General features: G+C 37.7%; 1 protein-coding gene across 1 annotated transcript; it reads right to left on the bottom strand.

The window, feature by feature from the left end:
* Nucleotides 1–3,624: 3,624 nt before the first annotated feature.
* Nucleotides 3,625–18,349, bottom strand: CUNH21orf91 (chromosome unknown C21orf91 homolog). The gene is made up of 4 exons (XM_010224826.2): nt 18,166–18,349; nt 6,717–7,250; nt 4,070–4,132; nt 3,625–3,785 (listed from the first exon to the last, which is right to left on the bottom strand). The coding sequence occupies exons 1-4, from the start codon at nt 18,287–18,289 to the stop codon at nt 3,625–3,627; spliced, it is 882 nt and encodes a 293-aa protein (XP_010223128.1). The 5' UTR covers nt 18,290–18,349.
* Nucleotides 18,350–26,312: the final 7,963 nt, after the last annotated feature.

The following is a 26,312-nucleotide window of genomic DNA, read 5'->3' as shown; positions in this document are numbered from 1 at the left end:
ACCTGGATTCCTACTTCCTTTAATTCACACGTGTTAATGTAGAAACCTTATGAAAGTTAAAAAAGTTAAACCGAGAGATGCTAACATTTAATCATTACAAAATTTGTGCTGCTTCATACAACACAATCAAATAATAAACATAAAGGATCTTTTAAAAATATGCAAATAATTTTACTTTTAGTCTTTGTGAATTTGAATCATTTCTATCTTTAGAAAGCACAATGATTTATGAGGCATTTTAGAAAAAAGGTTATTTGTAGAAGCTTTCTTAATAAAATATATAGCTCAACCTATTTTAAAATCTTTCTTTAAGCTTCATAGCTATTACAGGCAGTTACACATCACTAATTTTATTTCCAGTAAAAAACAGAGAATTAACTTTCATTCGTTCTTAAAGCCAGACATCTTGAGGGGAAAAAAAAAAGCAAACCATTAATTGGGTGGGGAGAGGGGAAATGTAATTATGCTTTAATTATGCTTTCCTCAAAATTAAGCAAAATCTCAATATTTAAATGTTTACGTCAATTTAAAAATAATTGTAAAACAAATTTAATTGCTCATATAATCTACTACGTATTTACTACCAAAAAAAAAATTTCCTTCTTGACCAACTTGATCAAACATTTATTTATCTGGCAGGAGTATTTCTAACATCAAAAATTCAAAAGTGAATTCAGTTCTTAGGGTAAAATTAATAAAAAGCCACAGCTCCCAAGACTACACGACTACTTTCTGAAAGGGTTCGTTAGTACAGAAACCAGAATATGCACTATCATTCAGCCACCATATGTCCCCTCAACACGGAAAAAAGGGAGAGCAGAAGAGCATTTTTATAATGCAGCTACCAAGCTGCTCCTAAAAATTAATATTTGGTGTGAAAAGAAGGAGACTAAACTCTTAGACTGATCTAACTTGGAGGCACTGCTCTTTTATACGCATACTGATCTCTTGCTCTGCTCAAGCAAGACTCCTTGTGAGTTTAATTATTATCTGCTCATAAAGCCTTAGATCCAGCTCTGTTTTCACTGCTGGGGTCTCTAGGCACAGCAATACAGGTAAGGTAAAAAAAAAAATTAAGAGTCAGTTCAGCTGAACATCTTTATTGGCAATACATCCATTTTAATAAATAGAACTCAGTTTTTGCCCTTTGCAACTATCAATTTCAGTAAAATGCAGAGTGAGTCTTTGTGTTTCCAGAGAGCACCTCATAAGGTTCTTCCTTTTCATAAACATTTGGACAGTTCTTGACATTACTTTAAACTAGCAATAGCCCATATGCCCATAAAAAACTGCTAAGTTTCACACAGCTTGGCTTTCAAAGTGGGTAAAGCTGGGTAAAGAAAGGTGCAGTATTGGTGTGTATGGCTCCAAGCATCGCTTCTACAAGTGCAGGTCTTCCCCCACCCAGGGAAACTTGCTCACCACACACATTTTGGGCGCAGTCCAAACCAGCCCCGTTTGAGCTAGATTTACACCAGATTCATTTGTCATTGAAAGTTAGCTTTTTTTTTCTCTCTCCTTTTTTGTTTTGTAATGGGAAATGTATACGCAATGTAAGAGTATAATGAAATGTTATAGTACAAGCATTTACTTACGGCACCCTCTTCTGCAACCAGAGGACCCAAGAATGTAGCTGTATCTGTCTTCTTGAACTCCTACCTTAAAGAGAGGTGCAGCAGCAACTTCTGTAAAGAGCTGCCAGGCTCTTTGATCCCCCCACGCATCTTGAGCATTTACCGTAGGGGAAGGAGGAGGGAAACACATAATAAATATAACAAAAAGAAAATATATAAAAATGTAGTATGAAGGATTTAAAGTGTAGATACTACACTTTTAATTCACAAAAAAGGCAATAAAAAAACCCCAAACACCTCACACACACACACAAAACATCCCACCCACCCTTGCCTTCCCATTGGAGAAGCAAAAGCTGAAATGCAACTTAATTCTTTCAGAGTTCTTCACTCTCCACCTTGTGAAATTCAGATCCCAACCTATCAATCAAATCAGATACCTCAGAAATGCTGCGTTCAGCCTGACTTCACTGGGAAGTTTCTGACTATATGTGAATCAGTTCCCCTAACAAGGGTATTTCTCCTCGCATTTGAAACTTGCAGTTGTGTTAGTACTCTATTAATAAGGTTTAAAGACTTGCATACAGAGTATGATCCACATTCTGACAATCACTGATGACCAGGAATCAACTAATGAACATTTATTTGTAGACCCAATTTTGCATGCATGTAAGATGATGCTAGTATTTTCTTTTGTCCTATATAGCTCCCATAACACTATAAGGAGGGGGAAAAAATCCTAGTTTGAGCTGTTTTAATTTTCAGGTTTAATTTAACACCTGATCTAAACCTCAAGTAATGTTAACCATTCATTCAGTCCCCATATGATTTGCTCCATATTTTCCACTTTCCAGGAAGCACAACATGAAGACTTAACTTTAGAGAGGAAGGAAAACCTCTCCTCTTCCCTCCTGATTTTTTAATTTGCCATTTACTGTGATACAGCAACTTTCAGTTACGCAAAGGCAATTCAACAAAGCCTTGTCAGCTAAGATTATTGAACTGAAGTTTCTTGGTAAGGTAGATTTGATGCAAGATTTACAAAATGCGGAAACTATTCTATTTGATAATGTATCATTGCTATTCTATTTGTACTTCAAAATGAAACCACACTTTACCACAGTATGGTCCAACACTACGAAAAAAGCCCATAACAAGACAACGTATTGCAGCATTACAAATTTATTTAGTTTCTCTGAAGTAATTTTTCAGTACTGAAAAGTTTACTCCATTTTCTATGCATTAAAACCATATGCATCTTTAAAAAAAAAAAAAAAGTAGTAGTGCTGTGCTTATTTTTATTTTTTTACAAGATATAACCCATATCTCATGAACTGATTTCTTTAGTTAAAAAGTCCATAAAAAATAAGTGATGCACCACCAGAATTTTTTTAAACATGTGAAATACATCTCTTTGGGAAACAACTTTTTTTTTTTTTTTTTTTAAATTGTATCATGAAAGATACAGACCTGAAAAAGGATAAACAATCATACACAAGGCATAAACATGACACAGAATAATTCAGACATTTTATAAAGAGATCTGGAAAAGTACCTAAAATAGTAACATTTATTTAGTATAAAATTTGAATAATAAAATATTGCTCATAATAAATAAGAAAACATGAGTTTCTTTAATACTGCTCTACCCTTAAAGCTATCTTGGATGTAACGTGATAAGACTGGATCAAAATTGAAATTTCTATTCCTCCTCTATATCAGCTTGGCAGATAAACAGGCCTCGGGCCATTCTTTGTTAGAAAGAACTTATTATCAACAGAACACAAAGTTCATTTCAAGGCTCATACGTAGTTATGGGCAAAAAAAGAAAATCCATTGCGAAAAAACTTTAAACAGTAGATTTCAATACTTAATTGCCTTTTTATTTAAACTGAAGGGGAATAAGACTTCTTATGAATTACAAAAGCAAAGAGAAAGCTGCCGAAGTCTCCTTAGAAGCGCCTAGACGCCTGCGTGTGCCGCTCTCGCTCAGGATTAGCCAAGCTCGCCGGGACAGTCGACGCCAGAGACGCGTGCGAGGTGCCTGGCGCTATATCGGGGCGCTGGGCTTGGCCCCCGCGCGCCCCACCTGCAGGCAGGGCAGCTTGGAGCAGTTCTTCAGCAGCTGCTCGATGGCGATGTGGCGGACGTTCAGCTGCGAGGCCAGAGAGTCCTTCTCCTGCACCTGCTGCGCCAGCTCCTCAAACACCTCTGCAAGGACACGGGTACGGGGATCACTCGGTCGCTGTGCTCTCACAGGGTTGAGGAGCACTGCTGACCCTTACTAGCAAAAATATCACATGGGTACTTAGGCAGGCTAAAAGGAACAGTGGTATTTTGTTCCAATGCTACTTGGTAGGTTGGTACACTAAGTCATGTTCAAAACTTCGTTGACAATGTCACCTCACTATCTATAAAACTGGAATTTTCTTTATTAAAAAACAGTACAACCTCCCTCCCCACCCCCCAAAAAAAAAAAATCTAAAAATTCTCACCCTGAATTTGCTTGAGCAGTTTTTCATTAAGTTGTTTTAACTCTCCAGGAGACATCGTATTCACTGTAACAATAAGATCTGTTAGCATTTTACCAAAGTAACTTAAGTGTTGATAACAGGCTGTCATCATCTCAAATTTTTACTTCCATCCTAATGATAGATAGATGGGTGGAAGTAATTACAGGCAACACTATTTATCAGTCATCTGTGTGAAGCTTGAAATATATTTTACGTTGATTTTAGTTGCTCTAAAGACAACCGTCTATTCCATAGAAAATTCCCTTTCTCAATGCAAAAGAAGATGTAAAAATACAGAAAAGACCAGAATCAGAATTGCTTGTGTAAATTGCCTGTCATCTTTCAATACTTCCTTTAATACGTCAATATTGTTAAGTTCTGAAGAGGCTGAATTATCCTCTAATAAGCCTTCTCTGCCAGCCCCTATCAAGTCTGCTAATTATGGGATATTAACTTCATGCTGCTACTAAGAAAAGAAGTTGGCAACAGCCAAGAGGTCCTACTTGCTAGTCAGGTTCTCAGGCCACTTAACAGTGAAAGATTCATCTGTCTCCACCAGCTGCTAGTTATAGAGGTGCTCAATCCTTTCCTCGGTTAGCGACAGAACAGACAACTCCTTTCTCAGCATATGGGCATCCTTTAAGTTAGTACTCACACAACTCAAAGAAAACCCTAATTTCACACAGTCATAAACAATTCAAAAAAAAAATCAAGGCATTGTTCCCCCTCTCCATAGCCCCAGCAAGAAGCTGGTGCCACTGTGGCATCAATAGTAGTAGGTTCACACATTTGCTTAATTTTCTTCCCTCTGTGCATGTGTTGGACCCAAGATTGTTTTGAGTCACATCATTCTGGTGCAGGAGAAAAATAGGGGAGGGCAAGAACTTAAATGATACTCAACTTACACTGAGCTTACACTGACTTAAATGATACGAAGGTTATTCAGTCCATAGGTGAGGTAACTGATAAAGAAATACTATTGGCCTATCTACTTACAGTAGTTAACAAGTTTTTGCTAGAGTGCTATGCTGTTTACAGACAGTGCAGGTACTGCAATGAGAGAAGACACCTAGTTTTGGCAGACAAAGTTTAACTAAACTTCTTTTTTTCCTACAAAAAAAATCATATTAAAAGTTTCCAAATGGCTGCCTTCTAAACCAAAAGAGCTAAATTCTACAGAGATCAGACAAATACTTAGAATTCAAGGCATAAAAAGGCCTTAAAAGTGCATTACGCAGAAATAACAGCTAGGAAAAAAGAAATCTGTTAATGTGCTCAAAACTGCTTTATATGTCCCAAATTGGAGATCAGAGAGATAAATTCCAAGTGACTAACTTCTGTTAGATAACCCCATAAACCAGGTCAAGCTTTCATAATTCCTCTGTTAACTGCTGTTCTGATTTATTTAATCCCAATTTATGACTCCAAAGGACAGGTGGTCAAGCAGCACCACATATCTGTTTGGATTTAGGGCTTTAAGACTTTAAGATCCACTGTCAATGTAAAGCCTCACATAGCAGTTAAGCATTAAAAAAAGAAAAAAAATCCATTTATGAAGAATGAAAAATGGCCAAGCAGTAAAAAAGAGGTTTTATTAGTATAAGTAAAAAAAGTTCTAAAGGAAACTGAGTCCATATATTCTTTTTTTTTTTTTTTTTTTAAAACAGTATCTCTGTATGTCTCCATTCTGAATTATATTACCACCTTTTTCATTATTCAGTTTTTCACCACATATTATTATTATAAGCTGTTTTTCTTTACTACTTTCTTGGAGGTCACTGCAGAGTCTCTCTGCATTTCAAGAAACCCATCTTCATCAATAGGAAGAGTGAAGGAATCTGATTTTAGAACCAAGGACTGTTCCAAAAGCAGCATAGTAAGTATATAGATCTCTAAGAACTTGCCCTAAATAAAATGTGTTGCTTCCAAAATTACTATAATGTTCCAAAACTGTTTTTCTAAAACCTTCTTCTAGTGACTTTTTTTTTTTCCTGATATAATGGGAAGTTATTTTTCTACTTCTCTCACTGCCATCATAAGTATCAAAAGAATTTCCTATGCAACAGCACTACATATGACCTGGTAGCATAAGGACCTTTGTATTTTCTTCAGCTCAAGCAGAAGAAAAAAAAACTCACGAAATCCACAAGAACAGCCTACTGCTATTACAGATGCTTTAATCCTGCATTTTGTTTCACAAGTTTGCTTTGCTACCTTACCTCTAATTCCTTTTATTTACTTGAGGCAGCTCTTTTGCCAAGACACAGTTCAAGAGACCATACATGCTCAGCACGACTGTTAGCTTCGTAATCAGGTAGGACTGTGCCATTGCCACGACCAACGTGCTAGAAGTTCACTGCAGTCTTCAGCACTTCTAGTAACTACTAGTAACTCTACTGGAAACTTCTTCAAAGAAGTCAGACATGCTGTGCCACACTGGGATATAGCAAGTTAAAAAATACATATTTTCTTAGCTGTGTATCCCTTTTCCTTGTAGATTTCACTGCAATTTTGAAGAGCTAATAACTATTTCAAATTGAATTAATTTATGCAGGGACATAAACTGGTTAAGAGACATTTTAGAGGATGCCCCTTACTCTACACTACTTGCAAGCATAAACATACTTACATTCTTCCCTGCTGTAATGTGGATGTCTTCTGTGAACACTGGTATGTGAATCACTTTCAGCTTTTTCAGTTTTCTGAGGCTCCTTGTGTTTAGACCACAAAACACTGTTGCAACAGAAGGTAGCACCTGCTTCTTGTAACACATCAAGGTTAAAATCAGGGGATTCTCTTTGCTCCAAAAGGCTTTGTGAACAGTTTGAAATGCTTCCTGAATTTCCATCTATCCATTTTGCAGAATATCTAGGTACTGGGGAGTCAAACTGTGGTAGCAGTTTTCTATCAGTCTGATGTCTGAAGTTAAAAAATTGGTGTTGGGATGTTTTTGAGCTTTCAGGATCAGAGTCTAAATCCTTATTTTGTGCATACTGTATGATCCAGTTAATTTTTTTGCTCAAGATATTTTTTACTTCTGTGTATGTACTTTTAGATAGCTTTGACCGTGGACAATCTTGATTTGCTATTAAGTGGAATTTTTCAAAGCAGTCTCTGTGTCCCCTTAATGATCTTGTATGTAGAAGATCTGACTTTGGTACTCCTGTAGAGACATAATTAAAAAAACAGAAGAAAAATCACTTCAATCTTTTTTTTTTTTTTTTTTTTTTTTTTTAAAAAGACTTCACTCACAAGCAAAAGAGAAAATGAATACTTAACAGATGCTTTCATAATTAACAACAAAGTAAACAAAGAAACATGAGACTAAGATGTCTTGAAATTCCATTCGGACTTTTGAGGCTTTCGCATACAAACTATTTTGTGCACAGTAACCTCTAATACAGGACAAAAGTTACCTGCAAGTATCTCTTGGATGATAATAAAGATGAAGCAAGTTACCAGCTGTGGACATAACACACCAAATTCATACCCTAGTACATATTCTGTAAGCAAATAATTCCAACTATATGACAATATTCTAAAGCAGGTCCATTTTGAAGAACCTTCTGACACCAGTCATTCATGTTCCAATCTTCTATGGATAATGTTCTATGCGATCTGCTCAACAAATACTGCAGTGTGTGGGTTTATGTCTTTCAAGTGGTCAAAATAAAAAACCATGACTCAAGTCAAAATTATTTTACATTAGTGCAAGTCTGCTGCTTAGTTGGAGAACTGCATTCTATCAACATGTGCCAAGATTAAACTGTCCTGAAATTAATTTACTGCAAAACGGATTCTTTTTCTCCTCTTTGCTGCTCTCCTTCCTCTATCCATAGAGCAGGTAAGTTACTCAAAACTCAAAGAAATTCATAGTGATTGACACATTAAAAAGGAACACAATCTGTGGTAGTCTACAACCGGTAAGTTAACACAGATGGTAAGAAAAAACATTATTTCTGCAAGCTATCAGAATTTCAGTACATAATTACTTTCTGCCGCCTCGGTGGGTATTTTTCCCTCAAATTTACCTACACACCACATTCAACATCCAAGTCCAGAACTTGAACAGCTCAACATCTTCTATGGCATCATTCCCCTTTTTAATAATAAAAAAAATAATAAAAAACACCAGCAAAAACATACGCACACACATTATTTGGTATTTGAATATTACCAGTATTAATGCAAAATGATTCTGCCAAGAAAGTCTCTTGATTGCCAACAATGACATAAGGCTCATGTGTGAGCCCCTGGAGAAACTATTGTTTCTGAAGTCTCAATACTCAAATCAACATGTGATAAAGTAATTTCACCTCTTAAAGAAGGCAGCATAAACCAAGCTGCAGCCATTTTATCTTTGAGCACATAAAAGAGTATATACGTGTGATTCAGATAAACATAAAATGCAACTGGAAATCTGATGATTGAGAGTTCAAAGAGTAATTAGAAAAAAAAGGGAACACATTACAACAATTCTCAAAAAAACCCTCAGAAGACAAAAAAAAAAATCATAGACATGAAGGTATCTTAAATACTTTCACATTTATTACTGGTTATGAAGATCTATGCAGATTAAATGGTGAATCTGCAGAAAGAAGAAATACTAGTAAGGGTCGGATAGTAAAAGATACTGTAGTGTTTACCTAAGTAACAGAAAGACAAAAAAGTGAGAAAGAATATGGTAAAAAGATGTCTTTTTAAATAAAATGTTTTTTTTTTTTTTTAAAAAATGAAGATTGCATACCTGAATTTAGGTATATGTAGTTATGGTCAGACACAGATGATAGTAACTGTACTGGTCTCACACTAAGAATTCCCCTCCATCTCCTCCCGCCCAAAATTTATGAAGCCAAATAAGTCTAAGATCTATAATCTTTGTTAATCTGTAATCTCTGTAATAACCTATAATTCTCTATAATCTATAATCATATTTTACTGGGCTACTAAAACAATACAGAAGCTTCAAAAACTTCTCTGCAAGCGACTGGCAATCAATATCAAATTCAACTATGAAAAAGGCTTAATCTTGAACATACATAGAATTTTGTAATATTTGTCTTAAAAACCCTACCCTACAGATTTTATAATAGATCACTGGGCATACTTATTCAGAAGCTGGCTCTTCAGAAGACAAAAGCAGAGAATCCCAATTTGTCAGCTTAGATGCTGACAAACCCAAAGGAAATCTGAGTGAAGGAAGTTCTCCAGTAAATATGTAGGTGGCAGTAAGCAGACACAGAGCAGGCTTAAACAGGCTTCATACATTACTTACTTTTTAGCAGAGAAAGAAGAGAGGGGGAAAGAAAATGGGGACCATGGGGAGACAGGAAAATGAATAAAAATTGAAAACTCAGAGCAGAGAAGTCCTTCATCAGCTGGGTGAGGGAGTATGAATCAAATCTGACAGCATCTAGAGGAAAGACCATTTTAAACTAAATTAAGACAAGAGCTGTCCAGGCAATGCTATTAGCCCACAAGCCCATGCACCAGATCCCCATGCAGGCAAGCGAGTTTTGCACAACCACACCAAACCTCAGGGCAAGTCATAAAACACATTTACCATCCATCCTTTGCTTCTGACCCTGGCAACCCATGCATTCTACATGGAATAAGAAGGGTATCACCTTACACAGCAGTACTTGCCAGGGCTACTTAAGAGACTAGCATTTGTGGGGAGGGGGAAAGCTTTGGAGTATTTTGATTTATAAACTATGCCAGACAGAAACACTCCCTCTATACTAGTGCAGTTCTCAACACAGAATCCTAATTCATTTCTGCAACATAATTTTCCGATGGACTCTACTGAATATAGAAAGGAAGAAAAAAATTGATCTGTATTAGAATTTTGAGGCCAATCCCTTGAGGTTAATGGGAATATATAGCTAAATATCTGACACTCAGAATCTTTTTATATATCATACATATATATATAAAATTGCATTAGGATTAAGGATTAATACTATAAGAAACTAAAGTGCTCATCCAAAAAAAAGTTTAAGTATAAACCCCAAAATAAGAAACACTTTGTACAGCAGGTATAGGTCAAAAACTAAAACAAGTGATAATACCAAGACATTGTTTAAACGAAAAACAGTTTCAAGCTATCCAGTGTAATTTGAAGCTATGCATATTTCAAACTTTTTTTTTTTTGGGTGTATTCAGTGACTGCCAGAAGGTTTCAGAATCCCACCTGACTAATAATCATGTAGTTTCTAAAGCCATACACACTTTTGTAACTTTTAGTTATTCACAAATAGAAAGGAATAGGGATAATCTTTATATCCAAGTGTGAAATTGCACTTTAGTAAACTCTACTCCATTTTCAAGTATTGGTATTTGAAAACAGTCTGCATTAAACTGTAATTTGTTGGGGTTTTTTTTTTGGTATTTTTTAAGGGGAAGTTTATAAAGACTTCAGTTCTGTCCTTGCAACTGATACATCTCGAACTACATACAACTCTTCATGATAAAGTCGCCCACGTTTATACAAAAATCTGACCAGAATAATTCTTATGGTCTTATTTAGATATAATAACAACAATAAAAAGATAATTCAAGACACATAAGTAGTAAACAAGAGGTTTGCCTTATGACATTCCTTAATTAAAGGCACATTATAGCTTCTTTAAAGAAGGTACTAATGGATAAAATTTAGATCTAACCATAACAAAAAGATGAAGCTTTTCTCCGAGTACAATGCTAGTGGCTCTCATATATAGAGATTCCATAAGTGTACAGAGCACACGTGGTTATTGCCATGAAGAGTGAAACATTTTATGATTAATTTGTATATTGTCGGCACCACAGGTGAAATGTTTGTTTAAATTTGAACACTAGTTTTATCTAGCTATAAAGATGCCTTCATAGCCAGTGAAGAAATGCTTCTCGGGTACAGCTCATTTCATCCTAAAAAGTTATCTCTAAAAGCACTTATAACGAGCACCTCTGCTTTTTCCTTCAATCCTGCAAGCAAAGAACTCAGTCTGCAGTCTTCTTCCGTAGGAGCTCTGGCCTCAGCTGTAGCTCTGGAACAGGATTGTTGAACCAAACTATGAAGCAGCTGAGCAACTGCCCCTTTCCACTCAAAACACTTAAGATCAGCCAAACCCGCTTTGGTTTTAACGAGTCTACAGGGCTTAAAGCTGCAGTAGATTGGGAAAAGCTTAAAGACAATGCAGTATCTCTGGCAGCTTTATTTTAGACTACAACTGCGTGTTAGTCAGATCATTCAGACTGCTGAAAAAGGTGGGTTCATATAGCGGAATAGCAGATCCCAAGACTCTCCAAAATCCATTCAATAGAACCAGCCCATGAAGTCGTGCACACACTGAAAAGGAGAGGAGTGCCCAGAACTTTAGCTCTTCAGTTGGGCAATTCTGCCAACTTTGAAATACAAGAGCCTTACAAAAGTGCATCTCCAATACATCTGCCCGGCAACATTTATAGCCAAGTGTTACTTCTAATCGTATACATGCAGTTTTATTAGAGAGTTAAATCATATGATTTATTACAGTAGCTGGAAGGAAAAGCCTAGTGTCATATTAACTTCCCTCCAAAAGGCAGGTACAGATCAGATATTGCCATGTTCATAAACTCAAGTTCTCTCCTCAGCTTCTTTTGAGAAATTCAACATATTCCATATATCGGGTAAACAAGACACCTCCCACTGTATTTCTATTACCTCCTTTATATTTTATTACACTGCGAAAACATCCTGCATAAGGCGGAATAAATACCCAATTGAATCATTTTAAACATGTTTTCAGAATCCTGCAAACTACTAAGAAGAGTTTACTATGATATTAGGCAAGCCAATACATGCTGATCTAGCATTACTACAGGAACTACTTAAAGATGACTCCCTTTTCCAAAAAAGATAGGATATATAAGATATATTAAGAGGAATTAATAAAGTTTGGGAGCCATGAGACAATATTTTTTTCTTATTTTGGATAATGTTAAGCAAGAAAGAACTGCCCAAATTACATGTTTGTACATCACAACTTCCCCAGTTTCTCTAAAGTTTCAAAAATGTTCTTTCAGAATCAGCTACAGAGCTTCCATGCTTATTGAGCGGTCATTATATGGCCCTTAGAAGTTCAGCTTAGCAAGAGCACCTCCAACTATGGTTAGACTTGAACTCATAATTAAGAGGTTTACGGGAAGCTGCAGCTAGTTCCACAAGTCCACTCAAGCCTGCAGAAATGAGTCATAGCCCTGAATTGCAAGTGACTGCACGTTCCCTCAGCGAGCTCCCCAGCAACACGAGCCTCTTGCAATTCCAGGCCAGCCTCAAGAACGAATCCTCATCTATCCACCCTGAAGTACTATGAAAAGTCTTTAAACTTTTGTGGCTAGAATACTTTATTTGTTATTTCACTAACACTGGCGAAAACAAAAAACAAACCTCTCCCCCCCCCCCACACACACACCAAAAGCACTAAGGTGGTGTAATGTTTTGGAGCAAACAAAATTAAAACGGCAGTTTTCATTTCTTTCAGCTACATGTTACAAACTATTTTATTTCGGTGATGTACTCTTCCGTAGGATAAGAGGGAAAAGAAAATCTGAGTAGTTTGAGATTTACTGCATTTTTCAAAAAATGAACACAAAATACATAAAATGAGGATATTACACAAGTATTGTAGACCTTAACAGGAAAAAAAAAGGCTATATAGTAATACAGCATCTTTATCTCAAATTGGAGATCAGGATGCACCAAATCTGATATTGAAACTGTTGCTGAAACTGCCTCTAGTCTAAACAACAACCTTAAATCAACACAGCTATGGGGGCATCTAGTCTTCCCTCCTCCCTATCATATGACGAGACCAAAGAAACAATAATTTTACGTATCAACTCTGTGCATTTCTTATTCGGTAGTTGCTCAACTCTGAACACAAGCAAGATGGATTATTTGTCAGCTAGCATTCTCAAATCCTGACATCACAGTTATCAACAACAGATAAGCAAGATAGTAAATAAGAATTAAGTTATTTTAAAATTATATAGAGAGTGTTCTTCTAGGAGAAGAGAGACCATAAAAAAAAAAAAAAAAAAAAAAAAAAAAAAAAAAGATTTTTCCTGAGAAAACAATTCACATTTTGGAAAGAAGAATGAGGGGTGGGAGTGGAGGCAAAAAAAAGTGCAAATAAAACATTCATTTTTTCCCTTCTTCCATGGTTTCATTCCTGTTATAAACCCTTGAATTTCAGAATCTCCGACTTCTACAGAATTCTGCATTAAGCCATAACAGCATAAGATAAAAGTAAGATATATGCAACACCTCGAATAAATAATGTAAAATATATTTGTCATTATTACAAACGTAGATGCTTCAAAAAAATGAATTTGGGTGAGGATCACTAGGGCACAGTAATAAAGGTCCCAGATACGTGGCGCAGAACATCGCCATGTAAAATTATCTCAGCAAGTCTAAACAGCACAGATGCCGAGCACTCAAGAATCTCCCCTCCTCTCCCTATTTCATATATGTTTCGCTCTGGGTTACATTACAACCAGTGAGTTGTTGTGAGTATTATGCATTTGCTAGCAGAGTTCAGTTAAATTCATGTGAGGTGAGGGAGAATAGTTAAGAAGCTCTTGACAAGAAACCAGTCTCCAACACACAGCACATGATTTCCTGTCTCATGCAGTCTAGTTACATACGAATATAAAATGTTTCCTATTTCAATCCACAAATTACCACCATCCATAGGCAGAAAAGCAAAACGGTACACACTCTCCAAGGTTCACTTTGCCTATACAACACATACAAAAGCTGGTATCAGTTTCCAGCAGCCCCACCACCAGCAGAATATTCTAAAACCTACCTAGACCTTGATAAAACAGATGTGCAAAAACAAGCTTAGAAAGAGTTTAAGAATTATGTTAGCACACTGATGTGCTAAACCACCTGATAATAATCTTTCAGATGCAAACACGTTAGCCTTGTGATAAACAATGAATTATTTATGTGTAGTTTAGTTCACTTGGTCTCTCAGGACATGAATTAATACGGAAATAAAAAATGAATCTAATGATTCAACTGAATGAACTGAAAGACCAAGGGTGGTAGAAAAGGAAAAAAAAAAAAAAAGTTCTTCCCCTTCACACCATTTAGAAGAAAAATTAGCAAAAGCCTTACTGACCTGTCCTCTAAAAGAGATACTAGGCCTCAGAAGAGTTGAAGTGACAGGATAGGAGAAAGTTTAAACTCGCATCTTGGTTTTCTGTGAATTCTGCATGCCTGTTTTCCCCTCTTCTCCTTACTTTGCTACCAAATGCTCAGTGAACATCAATCAGCCCTTATCTTGAATAAGTTCTGTGACGGACACCACAGCTGAACTCCCAGCTCCACTCAAACCACTGATTTCTATGCATTAACTAAACATACTACTAACTACAATTCTAAATTTAGGTTAAGATGTCTTTCATCAGAGAAACAAAAAAAATGCTGTTCAAAAAAAATGATGATGGAGAATAATTTCTGATAAAAAACATAATTTTGTGACAGCATAACTTATTTTCGTTGTTAGATAACTGTTGAGTTTCTAACTAATGCAGCCTGTAAAAGACCCCTGAACAAACAGCTTAGTCTACGTAGAAGGAATCAAAGAATAACTTGACTATATACCAGCATCAGCTACTGCTAGAACATGATAAAGCTTAAAAACTAACAAAACACACACGCCTCTCCTTAGCTGTAGAGGTTGAAAGATATCACAACACTGACCCATGAAGAAGTCTGTTGGGTCATGACAGATTCAGATTTCCTCAGATTTAATTTCTGCTTGTTTCTCACTAGTCACCTTATTTAACCAAGATCATCAGGAGCATTACCATATACATACAAGCAAACTTGACAGCTGCTGAACTCACAGATATGGGAAGGCATCTCTGAGCTGTCAACACTAAACTAACTAAAAAAAAAAAAAATCAGGTTTAGAATGCAGCTAAGTGTACTCGACTTCCATAATATTTTACTTATATACTTTTGATATACAGTGTTTGATATGGAATTAAGGTGGTTAGGTCATTGGCTAGATCAGTTTCATATGTCTGGATTTACCATAGGCAGCTTTAAGCAGTAAGACGCTGGAGAGAAGAGAAACAAAACCATTCAGGGGAATTTTGTTAAAATGAGTTCAATTAGAATAAACCTTTTAAACAAAGAAAGAGAGAAATTCACTTCTGGGATTTCATATGTAGAAACTAACACTGCCTATTGCAAATAGTGGGAATACTTAAGTATGCTCTAGGTGGCATGTGCAGGGGTGTTGGACTAGATGATCTCTAAAGGTCCTTTCCAACCTTAAGGATGCTATGATTCTTTGATCCTACAGTATACTCAGCTGTGATTACTAGTCTTTAAGTGAGTTCTTAGTGAAACAGGAAACTGATGCTATTTAAGAAGATATGTGTACACCTCAATACTAAAAATTAATGAGTCTTAAGCACTGTCCTAATTAATGCATGATATTTTTCTAGGTTATCAATCTGAAAACAAGAGCTACTTTACTTCCTGAATTATTTACAAATACTGAACAAAATTAAAACTTAAGCATGTGCTTTAATCGCTTAGATTTTTAAAAATCAACTTTAAATAAAAGAGGCCAGCTACTACCAGCAGCAAACCCAATACATAGTTACTTTTAAATGTGAGATAGCATATCTATAGAATTAATACTCAGTCCTTGCAGTTCATTCAGTGAAAGTAGTAGTTAATGTTTTAGCGTTCAATATTTAGTAAAATACAAGTAGGAAGTTAACATGAAAAAATCCAAGATATATGGAATTGGTGAATATCTGAATATCTGTCGGCTGATTTTCAATTTCATCCCCTAACTAGGGCTATTGGAGACCACAATTTACCGGCACGTTAAAGAGCAGTCTTTTCTCACAGGAAAATAAGGGAGATGAATGCAGTGAATATGCCAAGAATAGAGAGAATGTGGTTGTGACTCACAGCAGAGTTCAGCTAGAAATCCTTAAGAACTTTCTTACTAAATCACTTACACAACTTACGTGCCATATTTTAGCCTCCTCTCCCTATGAAAGTAGCAACAGCTCATCTTCTTCAAAGCTATGCACAGAGGACAGATCTTCAGAAACCGAGGTATTTTTGACACTATAATTTTAAAATATCAGTACTTTCCTGTTACTATGCACAAACAATAAATGAAAGCTTTAGTTGTCTCAAAAAGTTTCACATAAAGAATATTTGAATACGAAAGTATACGCACTTATTGAAAATAGGAGATTATGTGGTAAACTGTTGCACAGATTAAGTCCTTGCTACTGTCAAATCTATCTAAAGCTCCTAAAATAAATATATCCTGTTCCACCTAAAACATGTGACCACCTCACAAAGGTAATATCCACAGTAGATAACTTGGACATCATCTCAATTAATAGTGCACAAAAAACATCCAGCAACTTTTGAATGCATCCACTTCTATTTGTATCAACACTTCCATATGTAAAAAAATAGTTTCTGATTGTATCTAGAGTACCCAATTCCATTTTTGTTTCTAATCTTAACGCTTATAAGAAAGTTACAATTCCATTCAGTATTTAGAACTGCAAACGCGTCATTTTAAAACAAAAGAATTCCAAGTTGCTGCCAACTTGTTTCCCGTCAGACACCTGCTAAAAAACAATGCAAACACACAACCATGCCTATTCAAAACAAAAGCAAAGCATGCAAGTTATTACTGAAGTAAAAAAGTACTGTTTGAATTAAAAAGTATATCAACTCTTTACTAGCAATGAGCCTCAAAGAAGAGCCATTAATTTCCAATCAAAACAATACTGAGAAAGTATTTGAAAATGATGCTGATGCGACAATACGATTTTCAAATTTCTGGAGAATGAGAACAAAATTGTCCTTCCTATATATGCATAGGAGTGTGATGCATGACAGGAACAGTATATTTAATTACTGAATACACAGCCTTACAGCTCTCTCCCTTCTAACCAGTTTAATACTTTCAGGATTCAAGACAGCCAACTAGAGCTTGGGGGACCCATCACATCTCAAAGTATACCCTCTTTAGGGTTAGGCTTTAGGTTAAGGCCTTCAGCTTACTCTCATATACACCAAATGGAGACAAAGCAAACACCTATCATCAAGAAACGTGGCTATTCATACAGGCACATTATTTAAGAGCTTCACATACAATTGTTCAGTACCAATTTGGATTGTTCTAGGTAGTCACATGCACATTGAATTGGCAAATACTGCTTTATATAACTGAAACAAGCTACATAGTTGTCCAACCAATCCACAATTAAAAAAAAAAAAAAAAAAAAAAAAAACCCTTATTTGGCTTTAAAAAAAGGAACACTCCTAATTAAATATTCATTCGTGTCCAACATTTAACTTATAGATGAAAAAACGCAACAAGATGGACAAATTCTAAAATAAAAGGAGGCTTGGAATTTTAAAGAGATATAGACATATTTACTCAATGCACATTATTCAGAGATTATACTTCCTAGAAACACCTATCAAAAGGTGGCCAAAAATCCTATTTCGTAATTTGCGCTGCTTAGCATGTTCATATGGTTAAAAAAAAAAAAAAAAAAAAAAAATTAAGGAGCTCTGAAAATGAATATAGTTTTACCACATATGGGTCATCATTGTATGAAAACACAAAGCAATCATTTAATTATTTCCAGCGACCCTGAAGAAGTTTGTTATACTTGAGGTTTTCAATTTAACTAATATACAGACCTCTCAAAACCTTGAGTAAGGAGAAAAACATATTTTCCTCTCGATCTGAATTAACACCATTGAACTTCGGGAGCTCCTGAAAAGTCAGTATGTCTTTGTAAAACACTATCTTTTCATTTAAAAGAAAACAAATTGATGGCAATGGAAACAGAACACGTATTTAATGGAAATGAGCTGCTCAGGAAGTTGTCAAAAGAATAATTTCGTCAGCAGAGGCAAACCGCACACATACGAGTTTTCAAACCCAAAACTTCATGAAAACTTAAAGAAAACGCACGTATCTGGAGGCGAAGCGCCCTGCGCAGCCGGGCAGCAGTAGCCCTACGCACAGCCTTACCTTCGATGTTCAGCTCGAAGCAAACGTGGCAGAACGAGAGCGTTTCCCTCTCCGTGCCCAGCTTGCAGACGCTGCAGACGTTGTCATCGTTCAAGTCGATGCTCACGAACTGCTCTTCGTTCATAGTGCCCTGAGGAAGGGCGGTAAAGCAAACAAACAAAAACCGTTATTTCTAACGTTGATATCACCAACGTGAGGACGGGGCCGCCCCCGAAACGCCCCAGGCGCCTCGCAGTGCCCCCCCAGCGCCCCTCACCGCCGCGCCGGGCCCGCCGCCACTCCGCGCTCCGCTATTGTTCGGCCTCGGCGCCAGGCGCCGCCCGCCGCTTCCGGCCGGCACCGCGGCTGGGGCGGCGCGGGGGAGCGCCGGGCTCCCCTCCCCGCCGCAGCAGTTGGGCTCTCCCGCTGCCCGGCAGCGCCGCCTACCCCGCTCGGGCCGAACCACTGCGGGCGGCGCGAGGGGGGGCGGCGCCGCCGCCGCCGCCGCTGCCGTGGGCGACCGTTGGAGGCCCATGGCGACCCCGGGCTCTGGGAAGGAGCGCGAAGCGCCCAAGGCTGGCGTTAAAATCGGAGTAAAGACAAGTGAAAATGTTACTGTATTCATCAGTATGCTCAAGTCACCTGTCTTTAATTGCACGGTTGGGAAGACTGCCCGTTTTGAAGGCTTCTGTGTCTGGTATCCCGTTTTCTGAAAGCTGTCTGTGTAAGGAATAAAGAATATGAAAATTAAGTTGCAAGGAGAAAATAATTTACTTTTAAAAAGGTAATTTTCTACAGGACAAGGGGTAATGTGTATAAATTTAAAGACAGGAAGTTCCATCGCCATATGGGGAGGAACTTCTTTACTGTGGGGGTGACAGAGCCCTGGAACAGGCTGCCCAGAGAGGTTGTGGAGTCTCTGGAGATCTTCAAAACCCGCCTGGATGCCACCCTGTGCCATGTGCTCTAGGTGACCCTGCTGGAGCAGGGGGGTTGGACTAGATTATCTCTAGAGGTCCCTTCCAACCTCAACCATCCTGTGATTCTGTGATTTTAAAATTTCCAAGAGATTTTTTTTTGTTTGCCTTTTTTTTTTTTTGCCTATTTTTGCTACATTGTATGTTCTTTGCTACTTTATAGCGTAGCGAATGCCTTGGTATTGTTACAGTTTGAATTTTCTATTTTTTGAATTACTGTTTTCATGGTACGCTGCCCTGAGCAATGAACAGGAACAGAATGCGGATGAGCAATTTGATGTTACTCATATCTCGTTTGGGAGCAAAGCCTGTAGTTATCTCAGTATACATTTGCATTTAATTAACTGATGATATATAATACATAGTACATTCGGGTTCATGTTAGGTTCCATCAGAAATACAAAATTCATTTGTGTGTAGGAATGGAGACCAAGGAAAAATTGCTGAATGTCAGAGAGAAAATAAAGTCAAGATCTGCTGCCACATGTGCACGCACAAGTGAAAAGTCTGTGCTGAATTTTAACTGTATCTTTTCATTTCTCAGGATGGTAGTATTCTTACTCGAGCTTTCTAGTGAAAAAAAAAAAAAAGTGGTACTCAATGATTGTTGTTACTTTTTATTTTGTGTACCTAAGGATGAAGGAAAGGAAAAGGTCAATGTTAAACAAGATTAAAAGTTACTTGGGCACAAACGGGAAAGGAGGAGCAGAAGGTGAGTGTGAGAGAAGGTGTGTAGAGAACCATGGTTAAATGGTTCATGCCACATTTGGCATGATGGAAAATATCAAATAGGCTGACAGTAAACAGAAAGTAAAAGTTAGCTCTATGCTTACACTTATAAGGATAAACCACACCTCATAGATCATATCTTCATGAGAATTTCCCCAACTCATGGAAATTACCTATACCACATTCCTACGTGTCAAAGTAGGTTTATTTATGAAAGAGAGAAATAGTTTTCCACCATCGCCTTCCTTGAAACACTTGTTTTTCTGCAATATTAATTATCTCTTCTACTGCTTTCTCAGGGGATTTCCTTCAGTTCTTTCAAAAAAAAAAAAAAAGAAATCTCACTCTGTGGCACACTTCAGTTCCTCACAACTCACTTTTAAACAGACTTAAGATTTGCTTCTGTTGCAGGATGTGGAGGATACTTTATTCCAGAGCTTCAAGAAATCTTCCTCAAATTGCTGTCCTGCTGGTTGACACAAGACTTTGGAGAGGGGCTGTTTTTCCTTTGTCTGTTTTTTTGATATGCACAAGAGAGTGGCAAAGAAGAAACAGCCTGATGTCATTGCAGAAGCAATATTAAGACTGAGAAAGGGCATAAGCCTGAGGCAGAGGATTTAAAAACAGGAAGGAGAGACTTCACAGACAGTGGTAGGAGCTTGTAAGTTCTTCCCTCCAGACTCTGATAAAAGTCCAAAGACTACTGAATCTCCTTACCCCACTGTACATTATCAGCTGTTAAATCCATTCGCAAAGAAGTCATTAATGTTGCTAACAAACTACATGTGGGAGACAAGATGGTTTTAGGTAGTGGCGTGGCTTTCCTTTAAAAAATCCCTTTAATCGAGGACATTGTATTAAAAATAGCAAGATAAAAGTAATGTTTCAAAGACAAAACTTTTAAAAAGCAGATGTCAAGATGAAGACTGTGCAATCTTAGTTCTGTGACATATTTATGTGTACATAGACATATACATATTTTCCCAAGAGTACTATTAGTGTACATTATTTTAGCAAATGGTTTGCTTATCTTGGAAAACTTCATATCAAAAATAAAAAAAAATATATTTTTTTCCCTATTGAGATCACATTTTCATTATAGTGAGTCTCTGGCAGTAATCACGGTTTAACGAATTCCCATTGCGTCACCTCTCCCCAGCTGCTTGGTTGTGTTCCCACAGTATTTCCTTACAGTGGATCAGTGCCTATGAGATTACACAATGAATTTGATCAGTGATTTAAAAGAATAAAAATTGACTCTAACCCAACTGATTCCCTACTTTGCTTCACAGTGCAGTCAATGCTATTTTTGTGGGAATGAAGGAATAATGTGCAGATGAAAATGATCAGGTCCCTCCTGTATCATGAAGTCATGGCTTGGTCTTCATTAGGAGCTTTGCCCTAAATAACTAAAAATTGAACATGAAAGGGCATATGTCTGTCTTTCAAGGATGCATCAAACCTCCTATGCAGAGATGTAGGCTTAAAAGTTATAAAAGTTATAACAGATATTTTTACTGAAATATGCAATATTAAACAGGAGGGAAGGGAGAGGTGGGATTGCTTAGGCTTTTTCAGAAATACTGCAGCAAATCTGCAATAGAGCTGATGAACAACATTGGCGCTGCTCACATGAAGCTATCTGTATAGGCTTGTGTGTGTTTACATTGAAAGAGATGAAGGAAAGGAAAAACAAAGAATTTGAAATTCATAATCTAGATGAGTAACATGCTGTAATGTGAAAAAATTGTCATTCCCAAATCAGTCTGTCATACTCTGCTTTCTTCTCTGGTTTCTTCATTCTCTCCCAATGCATCTTTTTTCTCTGTAGGTCAGATGACTGGGACTTTTCCAGTCACTTCTGCAGAACTCAATGTTCCTCAGGCAATTCTTTGTCTGCAGCTAATAAACATAGATATATTTTCCCCACTTTTTTTTTCTTCCTGTTTCTGGCTTTTTTACAGATCTCTTATTTCTGTATTCTCTAATCTTTCCCAGTTTATTTTATCTTTCAGCCCCGAAGGGCTGCCTATATACGCAGAGAGGAACACCTTCCTCTATACCCTACCGTTAGTCCCCTGTTTTATAATCTATTATCTATTCCTATACTTTCAGTGCTCTCCCTGTCTCACTCAGTGCTTAGTCTTTTCTGTAACATTTTATTTTAAAACTTTATTGACTGCTGTTAACCTCTTCTTAGTGTGTGGCATTAAACCTAATCCAAAATGGAAAGTCCCACTTTCCTGTCATTTTCTTTGTGTTGTAGCTGATCATCTTACGGCTGATGCTAAGTGAACTGAGTCAGTGAAGGAACTGAACAGAAGAAAATATTTTCTTGATTAGCTCATAGAAATGTCTATACCTTCACTGCATGGCTACTAGATTTGGTATAAAATGAATTTTTCTTGGGAATTGTGACCACCCTTGCACTCTGAAAGTATGTCAAATTAGATGTAACATCACTGCACTTACCTCTTGCTCCTAGTCCTTCTGCTCATATATCCAATTCCTTTTTGTCTCTCATTCCTGCAGTCTATGATCCCATGATCCTCTTTTTGGCAGCAGCACCATTTTTGTTGGGACATGTGCTGAAAAGTAACCAGTACCTGTCACAATCCTGTCGAGTTCACTGTATGATCGCCCAGAAATTTATTTTAGCACAACAGAGATCGTGCCAGATAGATGGCAGAAATGATGAGTAGAAAGCAGTAGTAGAGACTATTTAAACAAATTGCAGGAACACCTGGGAAGATATAAGTCTGTCTGTCTAATTTTTTTTAATTTACCCTGTATTGCTTGCTTGCTTCCTTCAGTCACTTCCCTCTGTGTGTGAATTAGAATTCTGCCATATAAACCCATGCAATTTCTACACTGCTTATTCTAGAGATTCTTATCAGGCTGCCTATTACATGAAAGTGTTTTAAGGTATTATCGTGCCACCAGCCTTTATCTCTCAACCTGCCTTCTTCTTGCACTCCCTGAATTGTATGCCTTCATTGAGCTGAGAACTGCTCCTGTGGAAGTTAATTTTGTTCACTAATCTGCAACAGAAAATGTAGTCCTGTTGTGAACCCCAAGTAAACTCAGCATCAATCCTTAGAAAATAAAGTTAACCTCAATGTCTTATTCACAGATGTCCTCATAGAATACAAACTAGAAAATCAGAGATTGCTGAATGTTACATTTCAGGAGGCTTCGGGATTGCCCCTGAAAATTTAATCCAGCTAGAATGAAAAATAAAAAAAAAGTTTATAAAAAGTGATATCCTATATCTGAGATTAAAGAAGCACATTTACAATCGTATACATATAATAGGCCACAGAAAAGAGGAAGCTGAGCCAGCCTGAAATTGCTCCTGAGTCACAGCCAACGAGGGTGGAGCAACAGCAGTATGTGTCCTGCGAAGGCTTGTGGCAGGCTGTGGGCTACAGTGCATCCGAGGTGTGACAGGTCTGCATGTGGCTGCTCAAACAAATCATGAATGGGAGACAGAGGAGACAAATGACTTCCGTCTCTTCACATTCTGGTAAAAGATTTCCTAGTAACTGGATATCCTGATATTCCATTTGGAAGTACACACAAGATTTCCTAATCCCATAAACAAGTTTTCGGTGATTGATAATAGCGATGATCTAGTGCTTGATTTCTAGGTAGTGTTTATGTGTTCCTTTTCATCCATAGATTAATGTCCTTTTTCCCCTTTAATGACTGATAAGGATTTTTACAGCTTCTTTCTTTTCAGGTTAATGTTGTTGTCTAGTGCCACAGCCTTGTTTTCTTTTTTGATCTCCACAAACCGCAGTTTTGGGGATTTTGACAAATTACTGGAAGTGTTCTCACAAGCTCAACGCACTTTCCTCCTGCCCAAGTTCCATGACTCCCTCTTAATAGTAGAGGATTTGCTAATAATTCTGGGTTTCTACCTTAATATTCCCTTACCTCTCAATATCATCTGACAGCATAATTAATTCCATTGTTTCTGTTATCTGACCCCAAACTTAATTCTACATTGTTGCCCAGAGACTAGAGTTTTGACTCTGAGAGAGTCTCTGAGAGACATGAATGTGTAAGATATGGTCATTTTGCTTCTATGTACTTCGTTTTTTCACCAATACCAGTATCCAGTTCTTCTATACCTTGTATTTTTTTTAAATGTATTCCATAAATGTTGTTGTTCTTTTTATTACAAATTCTTATGCAGCTATTATCAAAATCTTGTGGTTCCAAATGCTGAAAGCTATCTTAGGTAGTCTCAAGTCTCACGTTGCTTGAATACAAGTGTCACTAAAGGTTTAGCTAATAAGAAGTTTGGGGAAGTGCCAGAGTTTCACTGGCTCCCCAAATGTGAGGACCACTCAGGAGCAGAGTAAGCCCTGATTTTTGGTAAAGTAAGGTTTTGTATTAGTACATATAAAAACAACAACACTACAGACCTAACCTTCTGTCTGCAGCATTAGGAAACTTATTTACCTAAGAATTACCTAATTTAATTTCCTTTAGTTACAGGCTTTCCCTGAAAAAACGGCAGCATGAAAGCAGCAAGCCGTCATGGAGTAGTTTGATGTGGGTGTTTCAAGATCTTAGCAAATGCTGTATGCTTACTTAGAGGACTGATAAAATTACTTGTTTTTTATCAGAATACAAAACAGGCTATGTTCTCTTCATACTACAATCTTATATAGCAGAAAACAAAAGGATAATCACATCTTGATATGATTCCAGATTTTTTAATCCTGACACTGCTCACTGATAGGTTACTTGTAGGGGTTGATCTGTTAAGTTGTACTTTCCTCCTTTCATTTCCTAGATTTAAAATTGAATAACCTCCCCACAAGATAGAAATTGAGGGCAGGAGGAAAGGGATGGAATGAAACATTTGTACAGTGTGTAAAATCATAAAACTTAACAAAAAGTGTTAGTAAAGCTTGTAAAAAATGAGAACTACTTTCTCATTAGTACAAAGTCTCTGTGATGATAGTGCTTGCCTTAAGAAATGTACAGCCAAGTTGAAATACCCAGAAAGTTCACTACAATACTAATTCCAGTCACTGGTACAGAAGAATCTGAAACTCATTTACCCAGTGATACTGTTTACTGTTACTCCTACCTCTTGTTGCTTTTGGCATTTACACATTTAATATATATACAGTATATTTCATATATATATACATATATATATACTATAGATCTATAAATAGATACACAAACTGCTTTGGTGAAAAAAAATCAATGCAGCATCAGAGGAAATGTATTTGCAAAAGCTTAGCAGTAATATGAATTTCTACTAGCCCACATGGGGATCCTGTCAGAATATTCACTTTATGAAGGTGACCTGTTATGAACTACATGAGCCTGTTATGAACTGCATTAACTACATGAACTACAGAGCCTGGAGACAAGAGAGAGAACCAGGAGAGAGGAGGAATTTCCGATGGTTGAAGAGGACTGGGTTAGGGATTATTTAGGCAAACTGGACACCCTTAAATCTATGGGCCCAAGAGTGCTGAGGGAACTGGCAGGGATCATCGCTCAGCCACTCTCCATCATCTTTGAGAGGGAAGATACCTGAGGACTGGAAGAAAGCCAATGTCACACCAGTCTTCAAAAAAAGCAAGAGGGAGGAGCTGGGAAACTACAGGCCAGTCAGCCTCACCTCCGTCCCTGGAAAGGTTGTGGAGCAGCTCGTCCTAGAGACCAACTCTAGGTATGTCAAGGAAAAGAAGGTGTTCAGGAGTAGTCAGCATGGATTCACTAAGGGAAAGTCATGTTTGATGAACCTGATAGCCTTCTACGATGAGGTGACCGGCTGGATGGACAATGGGAGATCCGTGGATGTGGTCTACCTTGATTTCAGCAGGGCTTTTGACACAGTCTCCCATAGCATCCTCATAGGAAAGCTTAGGAAGTGTGGACTGGACGAGTGGACAGTGAAGTGGATTGAGGACTGGCTGGATGGCAGAGCCCAGAGGGTGGTGATAAACGGGGCCGAGTCTGGGTGGAGGCCTGTAGCCAGTGGTGTCCAGCAAGGGTCAGGACTGGGCCTGGTGTTCTTCAACTTGTTCATCAATGACTTGGACAAGGGCACAGAGTGCACCCTCAGCAAGTTTGCAGATGACACCAAACTGGGAGGAGTGGCTGACACTCGAGAGGGCTGTGCTGCCATTCAGAGAGACCTAGACAGGATGGAGAGTTGGGCAGAGAGGAACCTCATGAGGTTCAACAAGGACAAGTGCAGGGTCCTGCACCTGAGGAGGAATAACCCCAGGCACCAGGACAGACTAGGGGTTGACCTGTGGAAAGCAGCTCTGTGGAGAGGGATTTGGGAGTCCCGGTTGACAAGTTAACCATGAGTCAGCAATGTGCCCTCATGGCCAAGAAGGCCAATGGGATCCTGGCCTGCGTCAGGAGGAGTGGAGGAGCAGGTCGAGGGAGGGGATCCTGCCCCTCTACTCAGCTCTGGTG

Source organism: Tinamus guttatus, unplaced genomic scaffold, assembly GCF_059628265.1.
Source record: "Tinamus guttatus ecotype Peru unplaced genomic scaffold, ASM5962826v1 Tinamus_guttatus_pri_ptg000384l, whole genome shotgun sequence".
NCBI classification, from domain to species: domain Eukaryota; kingdom Metazoa; phylum Chordata; class Aves; order Tinamiformes; family Tinamidae; genus Tinamus; species Tinamus guttatus.
Note: the sequence above shows the minus strand (reverse complement) of the source record. Positions and strands in the feature narration are given on the sequence as shown.